This window comes from Rousettus aegyptiacus, unplaced genomic scaffold (genome assembly GCF_014176215.1).
Source record: "Rousettus aegyptiacus isolate mRouAeg1 unplaced genomic scaffold, mRouAeg1.p scaffold_m13_p_14, whole genome shotgun sequence".
NCBI classification, from domain to species: domain Eukaryota; kingdom Metazoa; phylum Chordata; class Mammalia; order Chiroptera; family Pteropodidae; genus Rousettus; species Rousettus aegyptiacus.
Window position 1 is genome coordinate 47336486 of NW_023416289.1, and position 25242 is coordinate 47361727.

At 40.5% G+C, this 25242-nt stretch overlaps 1 protein-coding gene and 2 pseudogenes across 2 annotated transcripts; all 3 read left to right on the forward strand.

Annotated features, from left to right (window-relative positions):
- The first annotated feature begins 650 nt into the window (after positions 1-650).
- LOC107500443 (zinc finger protein 85) lies at positions 651-9584 on the forward strand. 2 transcript variants are annotated; one of them, XM_016125694.2, is made up of 5 exons: positions 651-1191; positions 3157-3283; positions 3631-3726; positions 7808-7857; positions 8417-9584. In XM_016125694.2, the coding sequence occupies exons 1-5, from the start codon at positions 1177-1179 to the stop codon at positions 9350-9352; spliced, it is 1224 nt and encodes a 407-aa protein (XP_015981180.2). In that variant the 5' UTR covers positions 651-1176; the 3' UTR covers positions 9353-9584. The 2 variants fall into 2 exon arrangements, with proteins under 2 accessions (XP_015981180.2, XP_015981181.2); XM_016125695.2 differs by lacking the exons at positions 7808-7857; positions 8417-9584 and having other exon boundaries at positions 3631-4715.
- Positions 7051-7169, forward strand: LOC118611635 (annotated as a pseudogene).
- A 3171-nt stretch (positions 9585-12755) lies between the features above and the next one.
- Positions 12756-24644, forward strand: LOC118611459 (annotated as a pseudogene).
- Positions 24645-25242: the final 598 nt, after the last annotated feature.

A 25242-nucleotide genomic window follows, 5' to 3' on the forward strand; every position in this document is an offset into this window, starting at 1 on the left:
TTCCCTCATCTTCCAAGGGGCCCCTGCACCGGCCCGACGTATGACTGGCCACCGCCCCGGGACGCGGTCGGCGGACGGGTCGCTGCTTCCTCCCGACGGGGACTTCTGTCAGAATCTACACTTTTTCCCACCCTTCATGTGTGATTTGGCAAATTAGTAAGCTAGGAGTTACAAAGTAGCTAATTCCCTCAAGTCCCTTTTGTCCATTCTCTGACAGTTTGGAAGGATGGACCACGCCAACCTGAAACTTGGTTCCTACAGAGCCCGGCCATTTATGGTGAAGTAATTTGATCAGCATATTTCGATAGCTAAGACTTTTTCAGAATTTTTGGTACCAAAAACGGCATTCATCATTTTATATATTTTAAATGTTCACTGTGATTTCTGGAAAAGGGGAAGGAATTTCATCTGTGAGCCTGCTCTTCTAGAAGTTCTCCCCCCACCCTTCGCACCATCGAAAGGCTCAGGGGTGCGGAGTCTGAGGTCTGGCCCAGTGCTACAGGAAACGGTGTGGGGTGGGGGGCTGGCGAGGCAAGCATCCCTGGGGAGGACTTAAATATGCCATTTCATGGCCCCCTGCAGTGGGCCCTGATCCCCCAGGGATCTCCTGTTCATTCAAGCTAAGTGGTTCCCTTCCAGGAACCATTACTAGATCACCTGACGAGTTTTAAGACAAGTTACCTGGGCTTCAGGCAGCACAGACTAACGACTGGCTTGGGTGGAGCATCGTTATGTTAATGAGGTGTTCCAGGTGATTCTAAAGTGAGGCCGGGATTGGCAGGAGGGCTCCAGGACTCGTTTGTGAGAGTTGAGAGCAGGCTTTGGTCAAAGGCCAATGACAGGGTGCTGTGGTGGGTTTTGGGAAGCAGGAAAGCAGCCTTCGCTGTCTGCTGTGGAAATTTGTGGACATCTGTGGGAGGGGTAGACACTGTAGACAAGAAAGGAAAAGCTCACAGTTCGTTCATTCACGGAGCTCACTGTCCCTGACTCGCTGATGACAACGGACAGGAGAGGGTGGCCTTTTCAGAGTTTCACGATCTTCTTCCTGTGAATGTGTGGTGAGCAGATGAAGGGGCTGTGTTGACCCCTTTGAAGGCAAAAATCTCAAGATTCGACGGTGATTTTTCACATAACATCACTCAAGGAAACAACCCTGTGCGCAAGGACAAGGACAAAATGGCAACTTCTCAGGTAATCGTTTCCTCTGGGGTCAGAGGTTATGTCTTTTTTTTCCTGCAATCAATGTATTTACAACCTGCAGCCTTTAGTTCTCTTCTCTGATGCTCTTGTCTAGCTGGGTTGTTTTTAACTACTTATTATTGTCGTAGCTGTTTTGTATTTTTTTTTATGAGTATCACGATCATCTTTTTAGAATACTTTTGAACCTTGTCCCAAGCCTTTTATGCATTCCCTCCATCTAGGCTCCTAAGGGCATGAAGAAGCCTCACAGGGAATTAAGGACCTTCAGCTACTGAAAACATCCCCTTGGTCACAATGAGCTGGGAAGGTGTCATGGCCACGAACCCCCTGGGGCCGGTCAGATGCTCGGGTGTCGCGAAGAAGGGGCGCATGGGTTGTAGGTTCCTATCATGGCCACATCAGTGCTGTGTGATGGGGTTCAGAGCGTGCACGTTTGATTGGGACGGCGTTCGTGGTTCGTGTAGCTCAGGAAAATTCTGAAAAAGCAGAGTGATTAGGAGACTTGCTCACTAGATTGGGAAGAAAGACTTACTATTTAAATGCAATATTAGAGTTACACAACATAGGAGCTTTGTGATGGTTGACATTTGCATAAAACTAATGTCATGTGATCACATTCAAATTATGATTTTCTTATTCATTTTTTTCCAGTAACAGCACAGCAGTGATGATGTGTCGCTCCCTGTTCCTTGGTCACCTAAATTTATTTTCAGTATTTTCTTCTATCTAGGTCTTGACGTTCTTTATTTTTTTCCCCAAATTTTGCATGCCATATCTCTGAGTCAGTGAAGACTTTTTAAAACACCACAGCTAAGGATTTGAACCTTTGTCTGCAATTACCTATGTGCTCGGTGGATGCAGTTCTAGTGGTTTTAGTCGTCCCCTGTGATGTTTGGAAAATATGACAGCCTCCATTCATCTTCAACTCATAAGCTCTGTTGAACCTTGAGAAGCTTGGCAATGGGCACAGGTGCTGCTGCTCAGGCCTCATGGTCCTCATGGTCCTCGTAGTTCTCATGGTCCACATGGCAGACAGTGTCTCACTGCCTTTCTCCCTCCACTGCTGGGCAAAAAGAAAGCGAGATAATTGAGGTCTAAAGTAGAGATTTTAATCAGTCAGTCCTTGTTCCTGTAAATGTTCATTATAAATGTTCCACACTCATGTCACAAACATACTGTACTTCATCAATTTTTGTATTTTCAAGAAAGTTTACAAGAATCATTAATATATGATCAATGTTAAATTTTAAAGAAACAATAGCTCTAATTTACTTTATTGTGTGTTTTACTCTGTTTTTAAACCATAGAAAGAGGATCATTGACAAGCTGATTTATGAGATTCACAAAATAATCTGAATGTCATTAATGAGAAAATTCTATCACTTTTAATGTGTACATAGTTCCATATGACTGTCTGTGTGTATAAGATGTTAACACTGTTGGAGCTATTCTTTCAACTTAATTGCTTAAGTTGTCTCTATTCTCAGTTATAGAAACTGTTGTGAATGTTCACGAGAGTTGTCTCTACATATTGGTCTGTGTTCTTTTTGAAAAATTGTGATAAAGTAAAACCTTGGCTCTATCATTTACTGGAATTTTCACAAAATATTCTCATAAAAGAGAATGAATAGTAATGTCCTCGCTATTATTACTTAAGTGAATTATAAATTAATATATGAAAAACAGTGATATCTATTATATACTGAATTTTCAAGATATTGTTGTCACTGGTTAAATGCAAACTTGTTATTTATCTAGTCTCTTCAGTGGTTTAGTGGGTCATATATCATCTTCTCTTTTCAGAATTAGAAAATACACTGGAGGATATTACTGCCGATGACTTCACTGTTTAGTTCCTTATCCTCTCCTAGGTCAGAACTAGTTTTCTTAACTTTTCTTCTTCAGCTACGTTACAAACTCTGCCCATGGCCACTTGGTAAATGTGTTTTGTTTCAGAGACGGTTAACATTCAAGGATGTGGCTATAAATTTCTCTCAGGAGGAGTGGGAATGCCTGCACCCAGCTCAGCAGAAACTATATATGGACGTGACATTGGAGACCTACAAGAACCTGGTCTCCCTGGGTGAGGACGCCTTTCTTCCAGAATTCTTACCCCACCCTCAGGGTCATTTCCTTCATTAATACGTCTCCTGGGAGCCTCTGCTTTGTGTGGCAGAGTTTCAGCTCTCTGCTTTCAAGGGATAAATTAGGGGTTGCTGGTGCAGAAGGGTCTTCATGATATACTTGGATATGGAACTCAGAATCTGAACACTTTACACGTTGTCTAGTAAAGACGCGGTCAGAAAACAGTATTTTGGGGATTCAGTTTCTAGAATATTCTAACATTCTACGATGTTTAGTCTTCCCCCCAAGCAAATACTAGAGTGTAGAATCTCCATTAAAACTCATGTTCCTTTTTCTAATAAACAGGTCTTGCTGTCTCCAAGCCAGACCTGATCATCTTCTTGGAGCCAATGAAGGAGGCCTGGGATATGAAGAGAAAAAAGATAATGTCCATCCACGCAGGTAGGTGGTGAATAAAGGAAGCAGATGACACAAGTGAGAGGGCCTCACTAAGGTCACGGAAGAAGCCAGAACTTAAAACGTCTGTTGGGAATCTGTGCTTCAGTGGGAAGGATATGAGAAGCCTAGGTTTCTTTCTGACACTGTCCCAGAGGGACAAGCTCTCTCCCGCATGTCCCATGTTCTTACATCCTCTAGGGACTCCAGCTGTTCCATGATCTTTGTCACACTCACAGTGGGGCCAGCATCCTCCCCTTGGCCTGTGGGCTCCAGCAGGTTCTGCCTGCCCTTCCGTTGCCTTGGGGGCCTGGGAGAGTCCACATGTGCTGAGGAATTCTAGCGGAAGCCATTTTTAAGTTTCGTTTTTGTGACACGTGAGGGCTTTGTGAAGGAAGTGGTAGAGATCCTCGAATTTGGTGCAGAAATCCCTGGGGCACTGGGGAGAGATGGCACATATTTTCTGCTTTATAATTCCTGTTTCTAAAGAGGCTTCAAACATGACCCTACAAAGTTGAGTCTCAAAAATTTCATCATAGGCACCTTCCTAAATCGAGAAAACCTCATTCTCTGTTTCACTTCACATTGTCCTTTTGCTTTGTATGAATGAACATTAGAAACTCAAAGGCTATGTTTCCTGGTTCCCTGTTTCCCTCACCAAAGTCATCAATAACTTAATGCCACAGGGGCCTTAGCTTATTGCCCACCAAAGAGGGAAGTCTCCACTGTGCCCCGATATTTTATACCAATCATTTCTTCATTCTTTCCCGTTCATTCCAAACCTGCCTGGACCTGTGTCTTGTATGTTTTCACTCTCCAATCAAATCTGTGTTACATTTTGTGGTTTTAGATTCTGAAGTGCTGATACGATGTGCTCTTTGTACTGCTCTGGGAAGAAGTGAGTTACTGAGATTTTAGGTTACCATATTGATGAAAGTGTTTGCTTCCTCAATTTCAGGTTGAGGCAAAAAGTAATCATTTGGTTTTTAGTCTGCCTTCTGCAACATGTCTCCTAATCAAGGAGTACTTTAATCTCAGATGTTTATTTTATAGGTCAGTGATTCATGGCCTGTTGGTATAATTTTCCTTTGACTTCTTTCATGACTTGTTTATTTGTCTTATTTTATTTTTCTTTTCAGTCAGTGGTTATTTTATCTTGTTTAGTTAAATAGTATGGAGATAGTCTTAAATTCATGTTTATGGTAGATTTTATATTTTTGTGAGAAAAACACCAGTTTGAATTAAAGGTGATTTTTGATGTGTTTTGTAACTATTTCTTTGAGATATTTTTTATTTTCAATTTTGGCAAAAACACATGACTAAAAATCTAACAGCTGAACCATCTGTAACTGTATAATTTAGTCATGTTAAGTATGTTCAAGTTGTTGTGCAGCTGATCTCTAGAAATTTCTGCTTTGCATAACTGTCTCAAAACCCATTAAACCACCATTTCCTCATGTCTTTACCCCAAGACTCTGGCTACTACCATTTTACATTTTATTCCCTATGGGGTAGACTGCATTAGATAACTTACAGAAGTGGAATCACAGTATCTGTCTCTTTGTGACTCATGTGCTTCATTTAATAAATGTCCTCAAGGTTTTTCTGTGTTATATCAGAGGATAAGCTGTTTCTATTTCAGGGCTCTGTAATATTCCAGTGTATATGGCACATTTTCTTTTATCTGTTCATCTGTCATGGCTATTTGGGTTGCTTCCAACTATTACAAGCTTTCATGCTACAATGTATATGGGTGTGCAGATGTCTCTTGAAGTTCTCTCTTTGAAGACTTTTGGATATATATATACCCAGGAGTGGGATGGCTACATCGTAAGATACTTTTATTTTTAACTTTGTGAGAAATGTCATACTGTTTTTCATATGGTTGGCACTAATTTATATATTTCATCCAACTGTACCTAAGGGTCCAGTTTCTCCACATTGATTCAACTCTCGATATATATATATTTTTGACAATGGTCATCCTGTTTTGTATGAATTGCTATCTTACTGTGTTTTGTTTTTTAAGTAGCAGATACCAACTTTAATGTCATTGTGTGAGCATAAAGAACCACTGGAGAGACACATGGACCTGAGAACAGCTATTTCAGAAGCAGAGGTCTGAAGATGACTTTTCTTAAAGAGTAGTTTGAGGCTCACAGCAGAACAGTAGAAGTTATGGAGAGTTCTCACATGCGTAGCCTCCCCCTTCTTGTTCCCCACCAGAGCGGTACATTCGTGACTTAGGCCAAGCTACATCGAAATATCGTTATCCCACAAAGCTCAGACCACCTTAGGATTCACTGTTGGGCTGTCCCTTCCGTGGGTGTGGACAGATTTGTGTTGACATGTATTGACCATTGGAGCATCATGCAGACTAGTTTGTTGGCCCTGTATATTCTCTGTGTTTCACTTGTTCATCTCTCTTCTAAATCCCAGCAACCTGTGATCTTTTCACTGTCTTCCATCGTTTTGTCTGTATTTGAAATGTCATAGAATTGGAATCCTACAGTATGGATGGAGCCTTTTCAGATTGGCTTCTTTCACTTAATATGTACCTAGGAGCTTTCCATGTGTATTCTTGGCTTGATAGCTTATTTCTTTATAGTGCTGAGTAACAACAGTCTATTGTCTGTCTACCACAATTATTCACCTCTTGATTGACATCTTGGTTGCTTCCAAGTTTGGAAATTATGAGTAAAGCTGCTATAAACATCAACATACAGGCTTTCATGTGGATCAAAGTTTTCAAGTCATTGAGTAAACACTCAGGAGCACAATTGCTGGGTCGTATGGTGACAATGTTCAGTGTTTAGTCAGAAGCACCCATCTCTCTCCCCAGGTGGCTGTGGCATTCTGCATTCCCACCAGCCATGAGCGAGAGTTCCTGTTGCTCCACATCCTCACCAGCACTTGATGTTGTTAGTGCTCTGGTCACTGGCCTTTCTGCTGGGTGTATGGTGTAGTTTTCATTTGCTGTTTGTTTGTTTAATTTTCAAGGTTTTCATGTACATTTCCCTAGTGATATGATGTGGAGCATCTTTTTATGTACTGTTTTGCCATCTGTTTGTGTTCTCTAGTGTGGTGTCTGTTAAGGTGCCTGGCCCAGTTTTCCATTAGGTTAGTAGTTTTCTCACTGTCGAGTTTGAAGAGTTCTTTGTATGTTTTGCGTTGTTTTTTATCGGTGTGACTTTTGCCAGAAATTTCTCCCAGTCTGTGGCTTCTCATTTTGTGCTCTTGATGACTGACTTGTTTGTTTGTTTTTTCCTTAATATTTGATTTGAAATATGAGAGTTCAAAACTTAATGTGGATTGAAAAATAAAACACTTGTCTATGGCCATGCCACCCTGAACAAGCCTGATCCCATCTAATCTCGGAAGCTAAACAGGGTAGGGCCTGGTTAGTAGTTGGATGGGAGACCACCTAGCAAGACCAGGTTCTGTAGAAGTAAAAAATTAAAAAAAAATAAGGGATTGTAAGCTGACAAGGTCCTTGCAATGTGTGAAGTCAACCAAGGGTTGCCTTGCTGAAAGACAGAAAGACAGATAGAAAGAAGGAAGGAAGGAAGGAAGGAAGGAAGGAAGGAAGGAAGGAAGGAGAAAGAAAACACTTGGTTAAGAATTTGTTTTGAAAAACATCTAAATTGTATGAACTAAGTTTACTTTGTATTTAATGACATTTAAATTGTAATTGCAGCTAGGTGTACATTTCTAGATTAAACATATAATGAGCTGTGTGTCGATGGAGAGAAGTTGGAATATAAATTTTCTGACTGGGGTATTCTCACAGTATTGCAATGGTGCGTCAGGTAGGGTGAGCAAATTTGATGTAACTCTTCCTCATAGTTTGTTATCCTGGGCATGCTGGGAACTCCCTGCTGGTTTCTGGAGTACTCAAAAAGGCCATCAGGTCAGTAATTGTTGCTAAGTTCACATTTTCATGGAGGAGAGAGGTTTTGGTGTTTACTCTTATGCCATCTTGCTGAGTCCTGTAATCAGTGTTCTATTTGTCCATTAGAATTTAAAGTGTAGTAAGAGCGATAATTTATTTGGTATCTTTTTGTTCTCTCTTCTGCCGATACCCAAGGCTTGTTGCCAAAGCCAGGCATAGAAGATACATTCCACAAAATGCTACTGGTAAGATATGGAAGGTGGGGCATTGAGAATTTACACTGGAGACTGGGAATGGGAGGAGGAGTGTGAAGGACAATGCATTTGGGAAAACCATTCCTTTAAGGCAGTTACATTTGCAGAACAATGTTTCCGAATGTGAAGATGGTAAACAGTTTTCAAAAGATATATATATATATATATATATATATATATATATATATATATATATATATATATAATCTGACAGGAAATGTGGACTATATGTGGTAGGTTACCTTACATGTGGTGTGGAGAATTATTTTATATCATTTCAAATGTAGGATTGGATTAAACATTTAGTCCCACATTTCTCAATATCAGATTTCATAATAAAGAAATTCTAAATGTGATGAATTTGAAAAGTCTTTAAGCAGGGATTCATTATTCTCCCATGGAGAAATCATCCTTTGTTACAAAGTTATAGTTTTCATGAATGTGGGAGGGTGTTCATACAACCATCCTGGTTCAGTAGGTGAAACTGCTTTACATGATTAATGACATTTGAGCCCTCACTAAAGGCCTTTTTGTCTTCAATGATGACTAGAGTACGTGTAATGGACAGAGAAGTTGTCAACTTAGTGAATCTTGGGAAAACTTGAACCAAAGGTCAGATCCTAAGAAACCTCAGAGAACTCAATTTTTAGACAATCATTATACATGTGGAAAAGTCTTCAATCGAAGTTCAGATCTCATTATACATCAGAATAGTCATATTGTAGAGAAAATAAACTCATGTAGTGAATGTGTCAAGTCTTTGAACCAATCTTCTGAGAACATTTGTACCAAGGAGGAACCTTACAAATGTAATCAGTGTGGAAGAGTCTTCAGTCAATTATTGAGTCTAAGTAGACATGAGAAAATCCATACTGAAGAGAGGCCTTACAGATGTACAGTATGTGGTAAGGCATTTCCTCATCGTTCATATCTTAGTAAGCATGAGAGAATTCATAGTGGACGGAAGCCTTACAGATGTAAAGAATGTGGTAAAGCCTTTATTCAGTGTGCATATCTTCGTAGACATGAAGTAATTCATACTGGAGAGAGACCTTACAAATGTAAAGAATGTGGCAAAGCCTTTAACCAGCGATCAAAACTTACTGAACATCAGAGAATTCATAATGGAGAGAAGCCTTACAAATGTGAAAAATGCGGTAAAGACTTTAAACGGCGTTCGCACCTTACACAACATGACAGAATTCATACTGGAGAGAAGCCTTACAAATGTAGAGATTGTGACAAAGCCTTCATTCACCATTCACAGCTTACTCGACACATGAGAATTCATACTGGAGAAAAGCGTTACAGATGTAGAGATTGTGACAATGCCTTCATTCACCATTCACAGCTTACTCGACACATGAGAATTCATAATGGAGAGAAACCATTTAAAAACTGGAAAAAGTGTGAGAAATTCTACAGTCTCACTGCACATCAGAGAATGCTTACTGGGGAGAAATTCTACATTCCTACTATGCAATGAAAGACCTTTGTCCAAAGTATATACTTCAGTACACCACAGAATTCATGCTGCAAAGTGGTTTGGAGATGTAAAAAAGGAAGTGTGGAAGTATTTAATTGAAAATCAAATCCTAGATATCAGAGAAGTCACAGTCGAAAGTAATAAGTGAACAACACTTTTAAATATAGGCAGTAAACTCTGATATTACTGACAGGAACTTCTTTTAAAGATATATCTCCCCAGGCAAGGGAAATGGAAAAATAAATGAGACTACATTAAACTAAAAAGTTTTTGTACAGCAAAGGAAACCATCGACAAAACAAAAAGGCAACTGACTGGGAGAATATGTTCGCTAATGATATATCTGATAATATCCAAAATATATAAAGAAGTTACACAACTCGACAACAAAAATCAAACAATTCAATTTAAAAATGGGCAGAAGACCAGAACAGATACTTCTGTAAAGAAGAAATACAGATAGATAATAGACAGATGAAAAGATGTTCAAGGACACTAACCATCAGAGAAATGTAATTTAAGACCACAATGAGATATCACCTCACACCTGTCAGAATGGCTCTCATCAATAAAACAAAACAAAAAAAAAAACTGTTTGGCGAGGATGTGGAGGAAAAGGAACTCTTGTTCACTGTTTGTAGGACTACAAATTGGTGCAGCCGGTATGGAAAACAATATGGAGGTTTCTCAAAAAATTAAAAATGGATCTACCTTTTGACCCAGCAAATGCACTTCTGGGTATTTATCCAAACAAAACCAAAACAATATTTCCTAAAGATCTATGCACCCCATGATTCGTGGCAGCAAAATTTACAATAGCTAAGATATGGAAGCAACAAGAATCATATTATTAATGTGTGTTCACGTGTTAAATTTTTAGTGGCTCTTTTGTGTTAAATTTCTTTGGCACAAGTGATGTGCGAAATTTATTAAATAAGTGTAAGACTAAGAAACAAGAGCTCTGATTTATTTTGTATTATTGTGTGTGCTCCTCTACTTATTGTGCTTCTTAAATACAAAGCATATCAGCCACAGATAGATGCATGATGCAGGACAGGACAAATTTTCCTGAGTGTAGGTAACCAAGTCCTGCACTGAGAAAAGAAGAGGGTCCTTTGATGGAGAGTGAAGAAAGAATTCAACAAACATGCCAAAGTTAGAGTCAAAAGGAAAGTTTATTGGAAAGGAGTCTCACTCCACAGACAGATGTGGTCTCTCAGAGGCAGAGAGTGAGTGGGACAGTGCGAGAGAGTGAGAGATAGAGTAAAGAAAGGCACTGAGAGGGACCCTGAGTGTTCAGGGAATTCAGTTTATATGTCATTCTTTAATTCCCATTTCCTTTGATATTGACATAACCTGAGGAAGGGGAAGGGAAAGAGTATTTACTGCTAAAAGCCAGCTGGGTGGCATTTCCCAGCCTTTAATCCTTAGGTTCCCCATGGTTTTAGCCAGAGGGAATTGGAGTGGGGAATGGGCTGTTAGCAATTGCAGTAGAAATCTTCCATTGCTTTGAAGGTGTTCACCCAACCTGGCCACAGGGCTGATCAGCACATTGTAGCCTCTGATAGTGGCTTGATAAACATTTTAATTCTCTTGCCTCCCCTCTTCATTAATGAGATTCACAAAGTTGCACAATAATCTTCATTTCCTAGACGTGAACGTTTTATTCTGAATCACTTTCGATGTGTGTAGTTTCCATGTCTGCCTGTGCACACAAAATATTAACATTGTTGGAGCTATTATTTTTCCTTGCTTAACTGCTTCTATTTTTCTGAGTTACAGAAACTGCTGTGAACGTTTATGAGGGCTGTCTACTTTTTTGCCTGTGTTCCCAATTCTTCCATATTAGAATAAGTTAATGTATCTTTATCCCTCAAAGAATTCATTAATAAATTACTTACAGGGGGGAACTTAAAACATTGCCGACCAAATATGAAAATCTGAATTGCAATCCGATTTCTTAATAATTATTTTATTATTTTATATTGTTTAGTTCAGAACTGCCCTGGGCACAGGAGGAAATCTTTGATCCTGAATCACAATAGCTTACATCTTCTCTCTAGAACAGGGACCAGAGAGAGATTGTTAGGGGCTCCCAAGAGATTCACAAGAGAAAATGTAGAGATACACAAATTTAGTTAGCAATTTTGGAAAGAAGTAAGTTCCTGTAGTTCTCCAACATGATGTCCTTTTATAAGGCCCTCTGACCTGGGTCCAGACATTCCACTCCTCATGAGCATGTTAGATACCTTGGAGGAACTATATCTATTTGATTTTAATTGAATTTCAAATAATATAAGGTTAGTCATGTTAAAGTTCAGTTTGGTGTCATTTAGTACATTCAGAATGCTCTGCAAACATCACATTCGGTTCTAATTATTTTCATGAGCTTCAAAGGAAACCTTTTAGCCATGAATGAGTTCCTTCCATTCCCCTTCCCCTACTCTCTGGACACCATGGATATGCTTTCCGTCTCTATGGATTCTTGACATTGCAGGTCCGTGGAATCCTGTGGAATGTTGAGTTGGCCTCCGTGGCGGATGGGGACTAGGAAAGGAAATGCCATGTTTTTGGTGTCAAAATGCCCAGGGAGAGTTTTGTATTTCAAATTCCAGTTTGTATTCCCTGCACAGTTCCTCTGAACTGCTTACATAGTTCTAGTTGCAGAAATGATCCCAAGTCCCACCCCTCCCCACATCCACCCTCACTACCAGGACCTGCGTGCAACCAGCTCGCAGAAACGGCCCGTGACTTAAACAAGTTTCAACTTATTAAGCCGAAAACATCTTTATTTCTAATATAAGGTGCTCATATAATTTAATATTTTGCCCTAAAACTGGAAGACATAGTAATTTGAAAGGGAAAGGCACTCCACCATACGTTAAAGACATCTGGGGGAAAAAAAAAACCTTGGGAGCAAAGACGGGCACGCTCACATCGCGTACCCGCCACACCCGCACGCCGGGTTCTGGTCACCTCGACGCAGTCACTGCTCATGCCTGTCCTCACCACATTACGCTTGGAGCCGCGGGCTCTTCCCCGCGGCCACGCCCCTGCACGGGAAACACTTCTCTTCTTTCGGTAAACCTGCGGGCCCGGTATCGCCACGGCCCTAACCTCTGTCCGTCTTAGCCCGCCCTGGCCACAGCCTGGGCCTGTTCTGCAGCCCCTTCCTCGCGGTCAGTGCGCAGGCGCGGACTCCCTCCAGACCCCGCCCCTGTCGATGCTCACCGCCACGCCCATGAGATATTTTCTTGTCTTCCCCGGGGCCACGGCGTCGGCTCGGCCTCTGACCAGGCCCCGCCCCCGACTTCCGTTTCCCTTTTCCGAGCGCCATTTTTTTCCGACAGGGAAGCGATAGCTGGGAGCGGAGAGATGCGAGTGGGTGTTGCTCCGCCAGCGTGCGTTTCCGTCGTTCGAGAGTAAACCTGAGTATCACAGCCCCGCTTCCTCCAGGGATCGGGGTCGCCGTGACCTCCTGGTCCCCACACCCGGCCCTTCCACTCAGTTTCGGGGTCGCCGTAGGGGTCGGCGAGGCCCTCGGCGTGGGAAACGGCTTCGGGGCCGCCCGCCGCCCTCCACCTTCGTTCCATGTGGACCCGCCACAGTTTCCTCATGAAACCCTCCCGCGCCCATCAGGCGCCCTAACCGCCTTCCGTGAGGCGAGTTCTCGGCCCGGCCTCGCGCTCGCGGGCTCGGGGCGGCGCCGGCTGTCTCCGGCCAGGAGACGCCGCGTCCTCTCCCCGGCCCTGGGGTTCCGGGCACCACGCCCCTGTCCTGGCACAGCGTCCCGCCTGCGGTCGCGTCCGGCGCAGGCGGGGTCCGTCTGCTGCTCAGGCCTCCTCTTCGTAGCCCCCTTCCTCTGACACCGCGGTCGAGGGGGCGACCTGGCTCTGCCCTGTGCCACCCAGTGTCTTGACGTCGCACCCGTCTGGGACCTGCGCGCTTGCGGGGGGCAGGCGTCTGATTCCGTCCCACTCCTGTGCGGGCCCGGGGATCGCGAGCAGCAGGGCCTCAGGGGGAGGTAGAAAAAGCAGGCGGCCGGTGTGCCAGCCGGGCCGCCTCCAGCGGTGCGACGTTCCGCTTCGCGCTAGATTGCTGGGGTGTTCTGAAGTGACGTCTTTTGTGCTCCCTGAGTAGAAAATGTCATTGACATAACCGGTCTGGGGCCAGCCTTAATAATAAAGTGTTTCAGGTGCTTTTAATGTGTATGCCTCGTCGAGCAGCAAGCCTCTGAGTCTTTCCATTTTTGGGGGCTGAGATCTTGGGTGAGGGCGAGGGGGCTCTGCTCTACACGGGGATAGATCGGGGCCAGGCCTGTGACCTGAAGGGGAGTGTCGTTCAGCCGAGGTCCCCACCGCTGCAGTGTTTGTGATGGCGTGACCAGGAGGGCAGCGGATCTGAGGAAAGGGAAGAGCAGTTTACTGTCCTGAATGCGTCCTGTGATAGGAGTAGAGAACACTGTCTTTCTTCCATGGCCAAGTCTTCCCTCTGTGCGGTCGTGGCAGAGAAAGGGGATATGCTGATAAATATTTTCATCTTTCCAGATTGACTTACGAAGACATGTTGCGTGAGGAAGCAGCCCAGAAAAGGAAGAAAAGACAAGAAAGTGGGTCAGTGATGGCTCTTTCTCAGGTAAGGGCCCATTTTCAGTTGATTGTTATGTCTGTCCTTCCAGGAATGTCCTTTGACCTTCTGATCTCCTCTGACTCTGAATTGTCCTAGCTTTTGTTCACACTCAACCTGGGCCCTCCTCCTCAGTCCCTGTCATCTCTAGTTAGATTCCACCTCACTGTGATCCAGTGACATGGGACTTGTGAAGAGGCTCTGCTGGGCATCATCATCCTGGACACTCTTGGATTTGAGACGGGGTGTGGGCTTTGTGTCGTCAATGTGGTTAGGCAATGGGGACGATACAGGGGCCACCTCTGGATGCACTGTCACCTCTCTGTCAACCAAGATAAAAGGCTATGCACATAGAAATCACATTTTGTATTAGGCACAAATACCTAAGTTCTTGAAAAGAGTTCAGTAGGCGGAAATGTCTCTGACTGCTTTTCTGATGCGTTGGAAGCTGAAGGAGTGAATCACTGACTTCAAAATCTTCATGATTGGGGATAGAGTGGAAAGTTCACAGACAGACCTTGGTGACAGAAGATGTTTTATTCCATGATCCGCTTTAAAATCGGAAATCAACCGTAATGTTTGACGGTTGGAGATTCTTCAGATCATTTTTCTCACATCCATTCCTCGGAGGTTGCATTTTCACCCTGTGGATCATATCCTTTGACACCCGGAAGATTTTTGTTTGATGCAGGTAAGCTCCCAAGTTCATTCTTTTGTATGTAGTTTTCCAGTATTCCTTGCACGATTTGATGAACGGACTTCTCTCCATTGTGTGGTCTTGATGGTGTTGTCTAAAATCATTTGGCATCTATGCGGGGCTTTAGTTCGGGGCATTCTCCTTGTTTTATCGATTCATGTATCTAGATTAATGCCAGAACCCCCTGATGTGACACTTGCTTTGTAATATATTTTTAAGTCTAAAAAAATAAGCCTCTCCCTTTATAATTTTCAAAGTGTTCTGACCCTTTTCAATCGCTCTGTCTTAGATGAATCGTAGTGTGTGCCTGTGTTTTGCCAAAATATTTTGGAATTTTGATAGCGATCCTATCAAACCTATAGAACGCTCTGGGCAGCATGGGCATTTGAACTATGTTAAGTCCTATAATCCACGAATAAGGGATGCCTTTCTGTTTCTCTGTACCTCCTTAGATTCCTTTTAGCAATGTTTTGTAGTTTTCGGTGTATGCCTTTCACTTTCTTGGCTGCATTAATTCCCATGTATTTCATCCTTTGTCATGCTGTAATCAGTTGGATTTTCTTGAATCTCTTTTCAGATTGTTCATTGTAATTTTTCTAAAATGATTGTCCAGTTTTAACATTTTTTTACATGTGTGGAACCTCCGTGGTTTTCTACATGTCAGCTCGTTTCATGTGCAAAACAGAATTTTAATTCTTCTCAATTTGGGTGACTTTCAAAAATTCTTTTGATGTACTATTAAATTTGTTTTCCTAGTATTTTGTTTTATATCAATACCGCTTAGGGATATTAGTTTGTAATATTTATTTTTCTGGTGCCTTTTTTTGCATTTTTTTTAGACTCACGCAGACTCCATAGAATAAGTTTGCAGATGTTCATTCTTGGATTTTTTGGAAGGTGTTTGTCAGAACTGTTATTTTCTGTTAATATTTGGCAGAATTTTGTGGGGTTTCTTTTTTCGTTGGATGTTATCAATTAGTGCTAGACTCCCTCTCATTTGGATCACATTTTCACTTTTTTCCTGATTGGTTTTTGTATGTTTTCAGGAATTTACCCAGTGTCTTTTAGGTTATGTAATCTTTTCATATAATACTGTTTATATTACTCTCTCAAAATCATTAAAAATCTTTCTGTGACATCAGTTGCAGTGTTTCCTGTTTGATTTGAATTATTTAAAGAATCTAAGTGTAACTTGAGACTTGTAATTCTGTTAATATACTCAAAAAACCAGGTCTTAGTTTGATGTTTATGTTGATATTCTAGTCTTTTATTGACCTTTGTGCTAATCTTATTTTTCTTATACTAAAGTATGGTTTTGTTTTTTCTTTCTTTTAGAAATGTAAAAGTAGATTTCTGATTGGAGATTTTCTTTCTTAATGTAAATATCTACCACTTAACACCTGTTAGTGCCACTATCACTGCATCTCATATTTTAGTGTGTAATATTTTCACTGTTATTTTCATTAGAGTTTTAAAAAATCTCTTGATTTTTTTGAACTATTGATTGTTTAGAATGACTTGTTTGTTTTAAATTTTGAGGATTTTTCTCTTTTTTTCTACTTTTTTTCAAATGTCATTTTCTTGTGTTTAGAAAAGACCTTTTTTAAAATGGCAGTTCGTAAACATCTTTTTATATTTGATTTTCGGCCAGCAAGTGGTCTATCGTGGAGAGTGTTTTATGTGTGCTTGAGAAAAATGTGTTTTCTGCTAGTGTTCAGTGAAGTATTCTTTATATGTTTGTTAGACTCCGTCACTTGATAGTGTTATTAAGTGTTGTATTTTCTTATAGATCTTGTGTTTGATTTTTGTATTTATAACTAAAACTAAAATAGTGAGGTCTTATATGAGTACTGTGCTGGTGCCTATTTTTGCCTGCATTCCTGTCAACATTTACCTCATATATTTGGGAGCTTTAATTTGATGTGCATCTGTGTTTATAATTGTTATACTTTCCTGGCAAATACACTCTTTTTGCATTATACTGTTCTTTGTCTGTTGTCTTATAGTCTGTTTTGTCTCATAGAATATAGCCACCCTGGCTCTCTGTGATATGGTTTGCATGGAATATCTTGATTGCTCCTTTTATTATTAGCCAATCTCTATCTTTCAATCTGTGAATTTTCACAGGTCATGTGTTTGACTCTCTTGTCATACTCAATCTATTTTTTTCTTTTTTTCCCTCATTTAGTCTGCTGAGGCAGCAGCTCTGGTCAGCCTTCTTTCTCCACAGTGATTTTAGAGAAGATGAGCATCCACTGTTTTCTGATAATCAAAATGTTGGGTGAAATGTTCCTGGTTAATAACAGGTTGTTCTCTAATTTCATTTTTGTTCTGATTTTTATTTCTCCAAGATTTTTTCAAGTGTCCACTAATGTGATGACTCGAAAATTTTTAGTCATTTAACAATAATCTTTAAAATCTTTAATCCTTCTTTTATTAGTGGAATAATCCAATACCTTTTGGCTTTTGTTAATGCCTACTTTTAAATGTAAATGGATAAAATCGTATTTATAGATTTTAATAAGTACTTAATAAAAAATGGAGTTAAAGTAGTCTTATTCAATTTTTTTGAGTTTGAACATATATTTTTTTCTTGCCTCCTTTACTATACAATCTTGAAATGTGAAAATAAGTACCACTGGTACATTTTTATTGACTCACGATACTCAAATACACATGAATAAAAATAGCAATAAAATCATCCAAAAATACGTGGAGAGATAACTTCTCTAATTTCAGTTAATTGGTTTGTTTATATGTGTGTTAATGAGTATATAACCGTGCAGGTTTATGACTTTTAAAAAAAATTATAAATGTTTTACGTATTTTAGCGGTTTAACTCTTGAACATGTTCCATGGTCTTCATTTTATCCCTACACTCACATTTAATGACTTAAGCAGAAGTAAAAAAATAGTAACATATGTGTTCTGTGCGTGCATGTAAGTGTAATGACCCTTTATGCAGTTCAGTATGGTTAACCTAGCACTCTTTTGCAAGTGCTCTCAGACAACGCTTTGTCCAGTTTACTCTGAAAGCTCTGCATATTACATAATTTTGATTCTTTGCGTTCAAGCCTAGGGTTCACTACCTGATTTCCGGTGTTTGCTGGGTCAAATCTTAGATAATGACCTGAAGCTGGTTTCTTAGAGTGTCTGTGACAAGTTTTCTCATGGTAAGATGAGAACAGGTTTGTCTGTAGTGAACTGCCGTGTTGATAACACATTAAAATACGTAAAGCATTTAGACTAATGTACACATGACAGCTTCAGAACATTAGTCATGTCTGTTGTTACCCTCATTATAACAAAGAGTTTGAATTTTTAAAAAGACTGGATTTTGTCCTCTCTGACACCACTGCTTAGGCTCTAGCTCATCTAGACTTGAATATGACTTAGTGTGTAGAACATAACATCTAAACCTCTGTAGGCAGCCTGGGCTTGAATTTTAATTGTAATTTCATGTATTGTCCACAGATACTAGAGATGCTCCGTAATCTACAGGCTTTTGTAAGCTTTTATAGGAAAGTAATGAAAACCCCAACATTACAGACACATAACTTGCTCAAAAATCCCCGATGTGGCTCTGTCAGAACACACCAGCTGAATCGATTTCACATCTCTCTCCTCTTCTCATTCCGGGCGAAGATAAGAACTGTCTCCATTTTCACTTGCTGAAATGTGTTTCCTTTCAGGGACGGTTGACCCTCGGCGATGTGTTCATCGAATTCTCTCAGGAGGAGTGGGAGTGCCTGTCCCCAGCTCAGCGGGCCTTGTACAGGGACGTGATGTTGGAGAGCTACCGTAACCTGCTCTTCCTGGGTGAGGCTGAGTCCCCTCCAGGGTCCGGATCTGCCCTATGTATCTCTTCCTTTTCCCTTGGGTGTTTCTTGGGAGCCTCTGCCTTGCCTGATAGAGATCGAAGTTCTGTTTCCTAGGACACGGAAAGGCTTCATAAGGTGGCATCGAGACTTCGACCTCGCCCTTTCTTCAGATGGTCTGGCCACGTTGTGATTCATCAGAGGTCGTTCCAGAGCTTAAGTGTATATAAAGCCCTGTGGCAAACTAAAACTATCCAGATTTTGTTTTTTATTCCTATATGTTAACTGAGCTGCTTTTGGAAGAGAGCTCGCTATCTGCACGTGACACTGCCTTCTATGCACAGGAGGCGAGGAGTCGATGGTTTCAGGAACAATTTTTCTCGATCCATCTGTACTGTTCTCCTTCCTCAGTGGAGCAGAGATCAGAGATTCTGGCAGAACTATCGGTGTTCATGCCCCTTTCTTCTGTGTGCAGGAATACCCATTTCTGATCTGTATATTGTCTCCATTTTGGAGCAAGGGAAGGCGCCCTGGACTCTAGAGAGTGAGTCAAAAGCAGCAGCAGCACTAAATCGGTGGGAACATATTAAAGGTGCAAACACAGGTAAGACGTCGGGAAGGGCGCGAGGAGCCGCAGCCTTCGTCATGTTTGTTTGTAGTGCGGTGTCTGTGGTGGTATGCACGGTTCCCTCACAATCCTGCAGGGTCTGGCCCCATTCCTTGTATTTTTCTCTCTCTGCACCACGCTACCTGGTTTGCGATACACACTCTTCCAGATTTCACTGTCTCTATAGTTCACATGGTTTCTCTTGAACCTTGCCCGTGAACTACACATTCCTGGGGCCTGATAGGTCACCGTCATCTTTCATTAGTGTCATCCACCTTTAGTAGATGGACAACTCCTGGTGGACTCGCCCATGGAAAATTCTTGATGGAAATACTTTGACTCATATGTTGCAACATGTGTTCGCGCAGATCCAGTACTAGAATCTGCCCGGTAGAGTCGTCACCGTGTCCCCGGACACCAGCGTAGAAAGTGTCCCGGCAGCCAGACTGATAAGTGTTTTCCGTTTTCTTTTATGTTTTGACTAGTGTCAGTCAGCATCTCTCCAGGACATTGTGATCATGTGGATCATGTGCGCACATGCACTAAACAGGGAGAATTTCTCCTTGGAGAACATTGTCCAAGGTCACAGCCTTCTACCCTTGAGGTTACTGACTAAACTGCCATTCATGCCACAGTTCTCACACCTTGTGTGTACTGTTGTGCACGCTGCTTCAGCAGGTACAAGTTGAAGCATCTTGTCGAGGGAGCTTGTGAAGTTGAATGGTGCCTCAGTGAAGTCACTTTGTGTTTTTCTTCAAGCTGCTGCTACTTTCGTCTTGCACATTCTGTTGCATTATATGTACTTGAATTTTATTTAGTCATCGGTTACATTTTTTTAATGATACTCAGTGTTTTGTAATTGCTATGTGTGGGAGGATGGAATTGTGGAAAAGACATTATTGATATAAGTGTTTCCTCCTTTAGTGTGGTGGGTTTGCCTCACCAGTTATTTCTCTACATCTTAAAATTGTTCTAGAATATTTACAAAAAAGTAGTCTTTCTGCATTTTCACCTGATTTAGTACGTCATATTAAGTTGCTCTTGTCAGTTTGGTTTATTGTAAGTTTTAAATTGGCAATTTCTAATATCTGGTAATATATATATACACATATATCTTAATTCTAAAAATAGCTTTAAGTTGACTTAGTTCATTATATAAGATACTGCTTTTTCTGTAGTGTTTTCATTTTTCTATCCACAATTACATTGAGTGGTGGGTAAGTTTCCCTGCTTTTTTGCTTCCTGGTTTAACTACTCCTTTCTAAAAATTACTCTCCCTGTCAGGAACCATCTTGTCCTCATTGGTATACTGAATTAATACTTAAATCTTTCATTGTATTTTACAGGAAACTTAGCTGATTTCTTAGAGTTGAAGGACTTTCTATAACACTTATAATTTCTACAAAATTCTAAAGTATTCTGGAAATTGTGGCCTTGAGCAATCACATGAGAACTATTTTGTTTCCTTCTTTCCATCTAAGCTGTCTATACAGTGCACCTGGGGTCTGTCGTCTTCCCTCCAGGTTCTTGCTGGTTGTTCTCTGGCTCTTCTTTGCTGTGTATGTTGCTAAGCTCCTGTGTGCACATCAGTCTTCTTTGTGATGTTCATGTAACTCCCAGATGATGTTTCTGCACGTAACTGCTGCTACTTACAGGGCCCTTGAATATAAGTTGTTGCATGTTGTGGGTTATTTTCTACAGAAGATGGCTGCATTTTTCTGATGATATTTAGGGAGTAGATGTAATGCATTTGGTGTAAGTGCCTTTTAAGTCTCATTGTTTCATAATAACAATTCTGTGTCTGCTAATAAGTACCAAAGGAACTCCCTTGATCTCATGTATCTCTATTAATTATCATAAAAGTTAACATGACTCTGTTTCATTTGTGCTTTGCAGAGTTAATTTGTACCATATTTAATTGTTTGAGTACAATTTAACTGATGATGAGGAGTATTTAATTTAAAATCACTTGTTTTCTGTTTTCCTCTTTCTCTAATCCCTGGCAAACAGCATTCTTTTTTTCTATAAATCCTATAGAATTCTTATTTATGGTTGGCTTATGTCATTTGGCATGATGTCTTTGGGTTATTCCATTGGTGCAACTGACCAGGTTAGTATCTTTTTCACACTGAACAATACACATTTATTGTGTTTTGTTTGTACAGTCATCTCCGTGGATTTTTAGGTTCTTTCTCTCTCCTGGTTGTCAGTAATGCTTCTGTATATGGGAACGCAAACATTTCTTTGAGATTTTGCTTTATTATTATTATTATTTTTGTTACTATGTCCCCACAAATGGAATTGCTGGATCTGTCTGTTCTCACTCCTAGAACAGAGAACCCAAGTGGGTGGCGTATTAACGACAGGAAAGTGTTCCTCCCTGTTCTGGAGATCAGAAGTTTGAGGTCGGGCCCGACATGGTCAAGTTGGGAGGAGGACCCTCTTCCCCGTTGCATGTGGTTGACTTCTTGTCTCCTCATAGGGCAGGTCTCTGTTCTTTCTGGAGGGCACTGATGCTCCTCAGTAGGGATCCGCCCTCATGACCCAGTGACCTCCCACAGGCTCACTGTTGTCATTTGGAGGATTTCAGCATCGGAATTCTAGAGGGGCACATTTAGCCTATAACAGATTTTCAAGGAGTTGCCGTACTGGGTTCCATAGCGGCTACAGCATTGTACCTTCCTAGCAGCAGTCCCAGTTTTTAAAATCTAACACCCATCATTTCCTGCTTCTTTGGTAGTGGCCATCGTGTGCTCACTTCTGCCGCCCATGTACTAAAATTGATACTAGCCCTCTAATGGGTGTGAGGTGATACCTCATCATGCTTGAGATATGCATTTCCTGATTAGTGATACTGGCCATCTCTTCATGTGTTTGTACATTATCGCTAGAGAAATATTTGCTCACATTCTTTGCCCACTATTTAATCAGGACATGTGGGATTGTTCGTGTTGAGGTCTGGAAGTTAATGTCACTGATTTATCATAAATATATGGTATATATGTCATACAATTTTCTACTGCCCTGTATATTGATTGTTTCTCTAGGTAGTGTCATTTTGGATTATTTACCATTACATATATTGTCTCCAGCATTTATTTCTAATGTGTATGTAAAAATACATATGTGACATTTTTACTCAGTTATGAGATAGCGACCTGGTTACTGTTAATTGTTACATGATTTGGAGTCACGGTAAGAAATACCTTTTCCTTGAAAGCTAACATAAGTTTTGACGATGTGTTTTATCATTGGGTGTTTGAAATCAGGCTATCCCGATAGTAATTGGAATTGCATTGACCACTGTTTCATTGGTAAAGTATCCAGTTCATTATTATTTTCTAAGTTTGAGGATCATGCTTTGGAACTTTCATAAATATATTCAGTAAAACTTTGCTTTTCGTGTCATATTAGAATCCAACATGAAACATTTAGAAGTTAATACTATAATTATGATTTTTTGTATCTTATAGATACCTGTTCTTCATATATGAAGAAGAAATTAAAACCAACAGAAATCATTAATGCAGGAGGAATATTCCAAACAGAGATGTTTGGGCCCTGTGAAAGCTGTGTAATCAAAGATTTGTACTTCAGGAAAATTCAGGAAAATATGCATGACTTTGCATGTCAGCAGAGAAATGATGAAAGGAATCAGAAAGGAATGCCTGTAACTCATAAAGAACATCTGGCAGATAACAGAGGTAAACCTGGTAGAGAAGATGCCGAACAGATGCCTGCTGAAAACAAAGTTGGACTAAGGTTTTGCTCACATCTGTCAGATATGGAGATATTTCAAACTGAAGGGAAAATTGATGAATATGTCTCAACAAAGAAGCCTTTCAACAATACTTCTTCCATTTCTCCACTTCAAAGAGTTTTTTGTAGTGTCCAAGCTAACGTTTGTACTATATACGGGATTGATTCTAGACATCTTTCAATACTGACAAAAGGCCTAAAAGCATGCAGGGAAGATTCATACAAATGTAATGAGCATGGCAAAGACTTTTGTGTGTGTGCAAGGCAAACTAGCCATCAGACAATTCATACTGAAGAGAAACCTTACAAATGTAATGAATGTGGCAAAGCCTTTAGAGTGTCTTCTAGCCTTACTTACCATCAGTCGATTCATACTGGAAATACACCTTACAGATTTAGTGAGTGTGACAAAGCCATTATTGTACACAGAATCCTAAAGTACCAGCAGGCAACTCATTGTAAAGAGAAACCTTACAAATGTAATGAGTGTGACAAGGTTTTCAGTAACAAATATAATCATGCTCGTCATCAAAGTATTCATACTGGCGAAAGACCTTATAAATGCAATGTATGTGGCAAGGATTTTCGTAATAGATTATACCTTTTAAGTCATCAGCGAATCCATACTGGAGAGAAACCTTACAAATGTGAAGAATGTGGCAAAGCTTTTAATCAGCGATCAAGTCTTACTAAACATCGGCTAATTCATGGAGAGAAATCTTATAAGTGTATTCAATGCGATAAAGCCTTTTTTTGGCGTGCATGTTTTACTCAACATCAGAGAGTTCATAGTGGCGAGAAGCCTTACAAATGTGAAAAATGTGAGAAAGCCTTTAGTCGGCGTGCATGTTTTATGCAACATCAGAGAGTTCATACTGGTGAGAAACCTTACAAATGTGAAAAATGTGACAAAGCCTTTAGTCGGCGTCCAAGTCTTACTGAACATGAGAGGACTCATGGTACAGAGAAGAATTATAAATGCGAAAAATGTGGCAAAGCCTTTAGGCAGTCCTCAATGCTGACTCGACACCAGATGATTCATACTAGGGACAAATCTTACAAATGTGAATCATGTGGCAAAGCCTTTCATCGGCGTTGGTATCTTACTGCACATGAGGTAATTCATACTGGAGAGAGGCCCTACAAATGTAAAGAATGTGCCCAAACCTTTAACCGGCGCTCAAAACTTTCTCAACATGAGAGAATTCATACTGGAGAGAAGCCATACAAATGTGAAATCTGTGGCAAAGCCTTTACTCAGCGTTCACATCTCACTCGACATGAGAGAATTCATACTGGAGAGAGGCCCTACAAATGTAAAGAATGTGGCCAAGCCTTTAACTGGCGCTCAAAACTTTCTCAACATGAGAGAAGTCATACTGGAGAGAAGCCATACAAATGTGAAATCTGTGGCAAAGCCTTTACTGAGCGTTGGCATCTCACTCGACATGAGAGAATTCATACTGGAGAGATTTACAAGTGTAAAGAACGTGGGAAAGCTTTTAACCAGCGATCAAAACTTACTCAACATCAGAGAATTCATAATGGAGAGAAGCCTTACAAATGTGAAAAATGCGGTAAAGACTTTAAACGGCGTTCACACCTTACGCAGCATGACAGAATTCATACTGGAGAGAAGCCTTACAAATGTAGAGATTGTGACGATGCCTTTAGTTACCACTCACAGCTTACTCGACACATGAGAATTCATAATGGAGAGAAACCATTTAAAAACTGGAAAAAGTGTGAGAAATTCTAGTCTCACTGCACATCAGAGAATGCTTACTGGGGAGAAATTCTACATTCCTAATGTGCGATGAAAGACCTTTTTCCAAAGTATACACTTCAGTACACCACAGAATTCATGCTCCAGAGTGATTTGGAGATGTAAAAAAGAAGTGCAGAAGTATTTAATTGAAAATCAAATCCTAGATATCAGAGAAGTCACAGTTGAAAGTAGTAAGTGAAGAACACTTTTAAATATAGGCAGTAAACTCTGATATTACTGACAGGTACTTCTTTTAAGATATATCTCCCCAGGCAAGGGAAACGAAAAAAATAAATGGGACTACATTAAACTAAAAAGTTTTGTACAGCAAAGGAAACCATCAACAAAACAAAAAGACAACTGACTGGGAGAAAATGTTCGCTAATGATATATCTGATAATAACCAAAATATATAAAGAAGTTACACAACTCGACAACAAAAATCAAACAATCCAATTTAAAAATGGGCAGAAGACCAGAATAGATACTTCTCCAAAGAATAAATACAATGGCCAATAGACGTATGGAAAATTGTTCAAGGATGCTAACCATCAGAAATGTAATTTAAGACCACAGTGACATATCACCTCATACCTGTCAGAATGGCTATCCTTA

What these genes read in the sequence shown, in the direction of transcription:
- LOC107500443 (XM_016125694.2), top strand. An exon ending in GATAATGTCCATCCACGCAG is followed by an intron (nt 3,727 to 7,807) that starts GTAGGTGGTGAA and finishes CCGATACCCAAG; the next exon opens with GCTTGTTGCCAAAGCCAGGC. An exon ending in CATTCCACAAAATGCTACTG is followed by an intron (nt 7,858 to 8,416) that starts GTAAGATATGGA and finishes AATGATGACTAG; the next exon opens with AGTACGTGTAATGGACAGAG.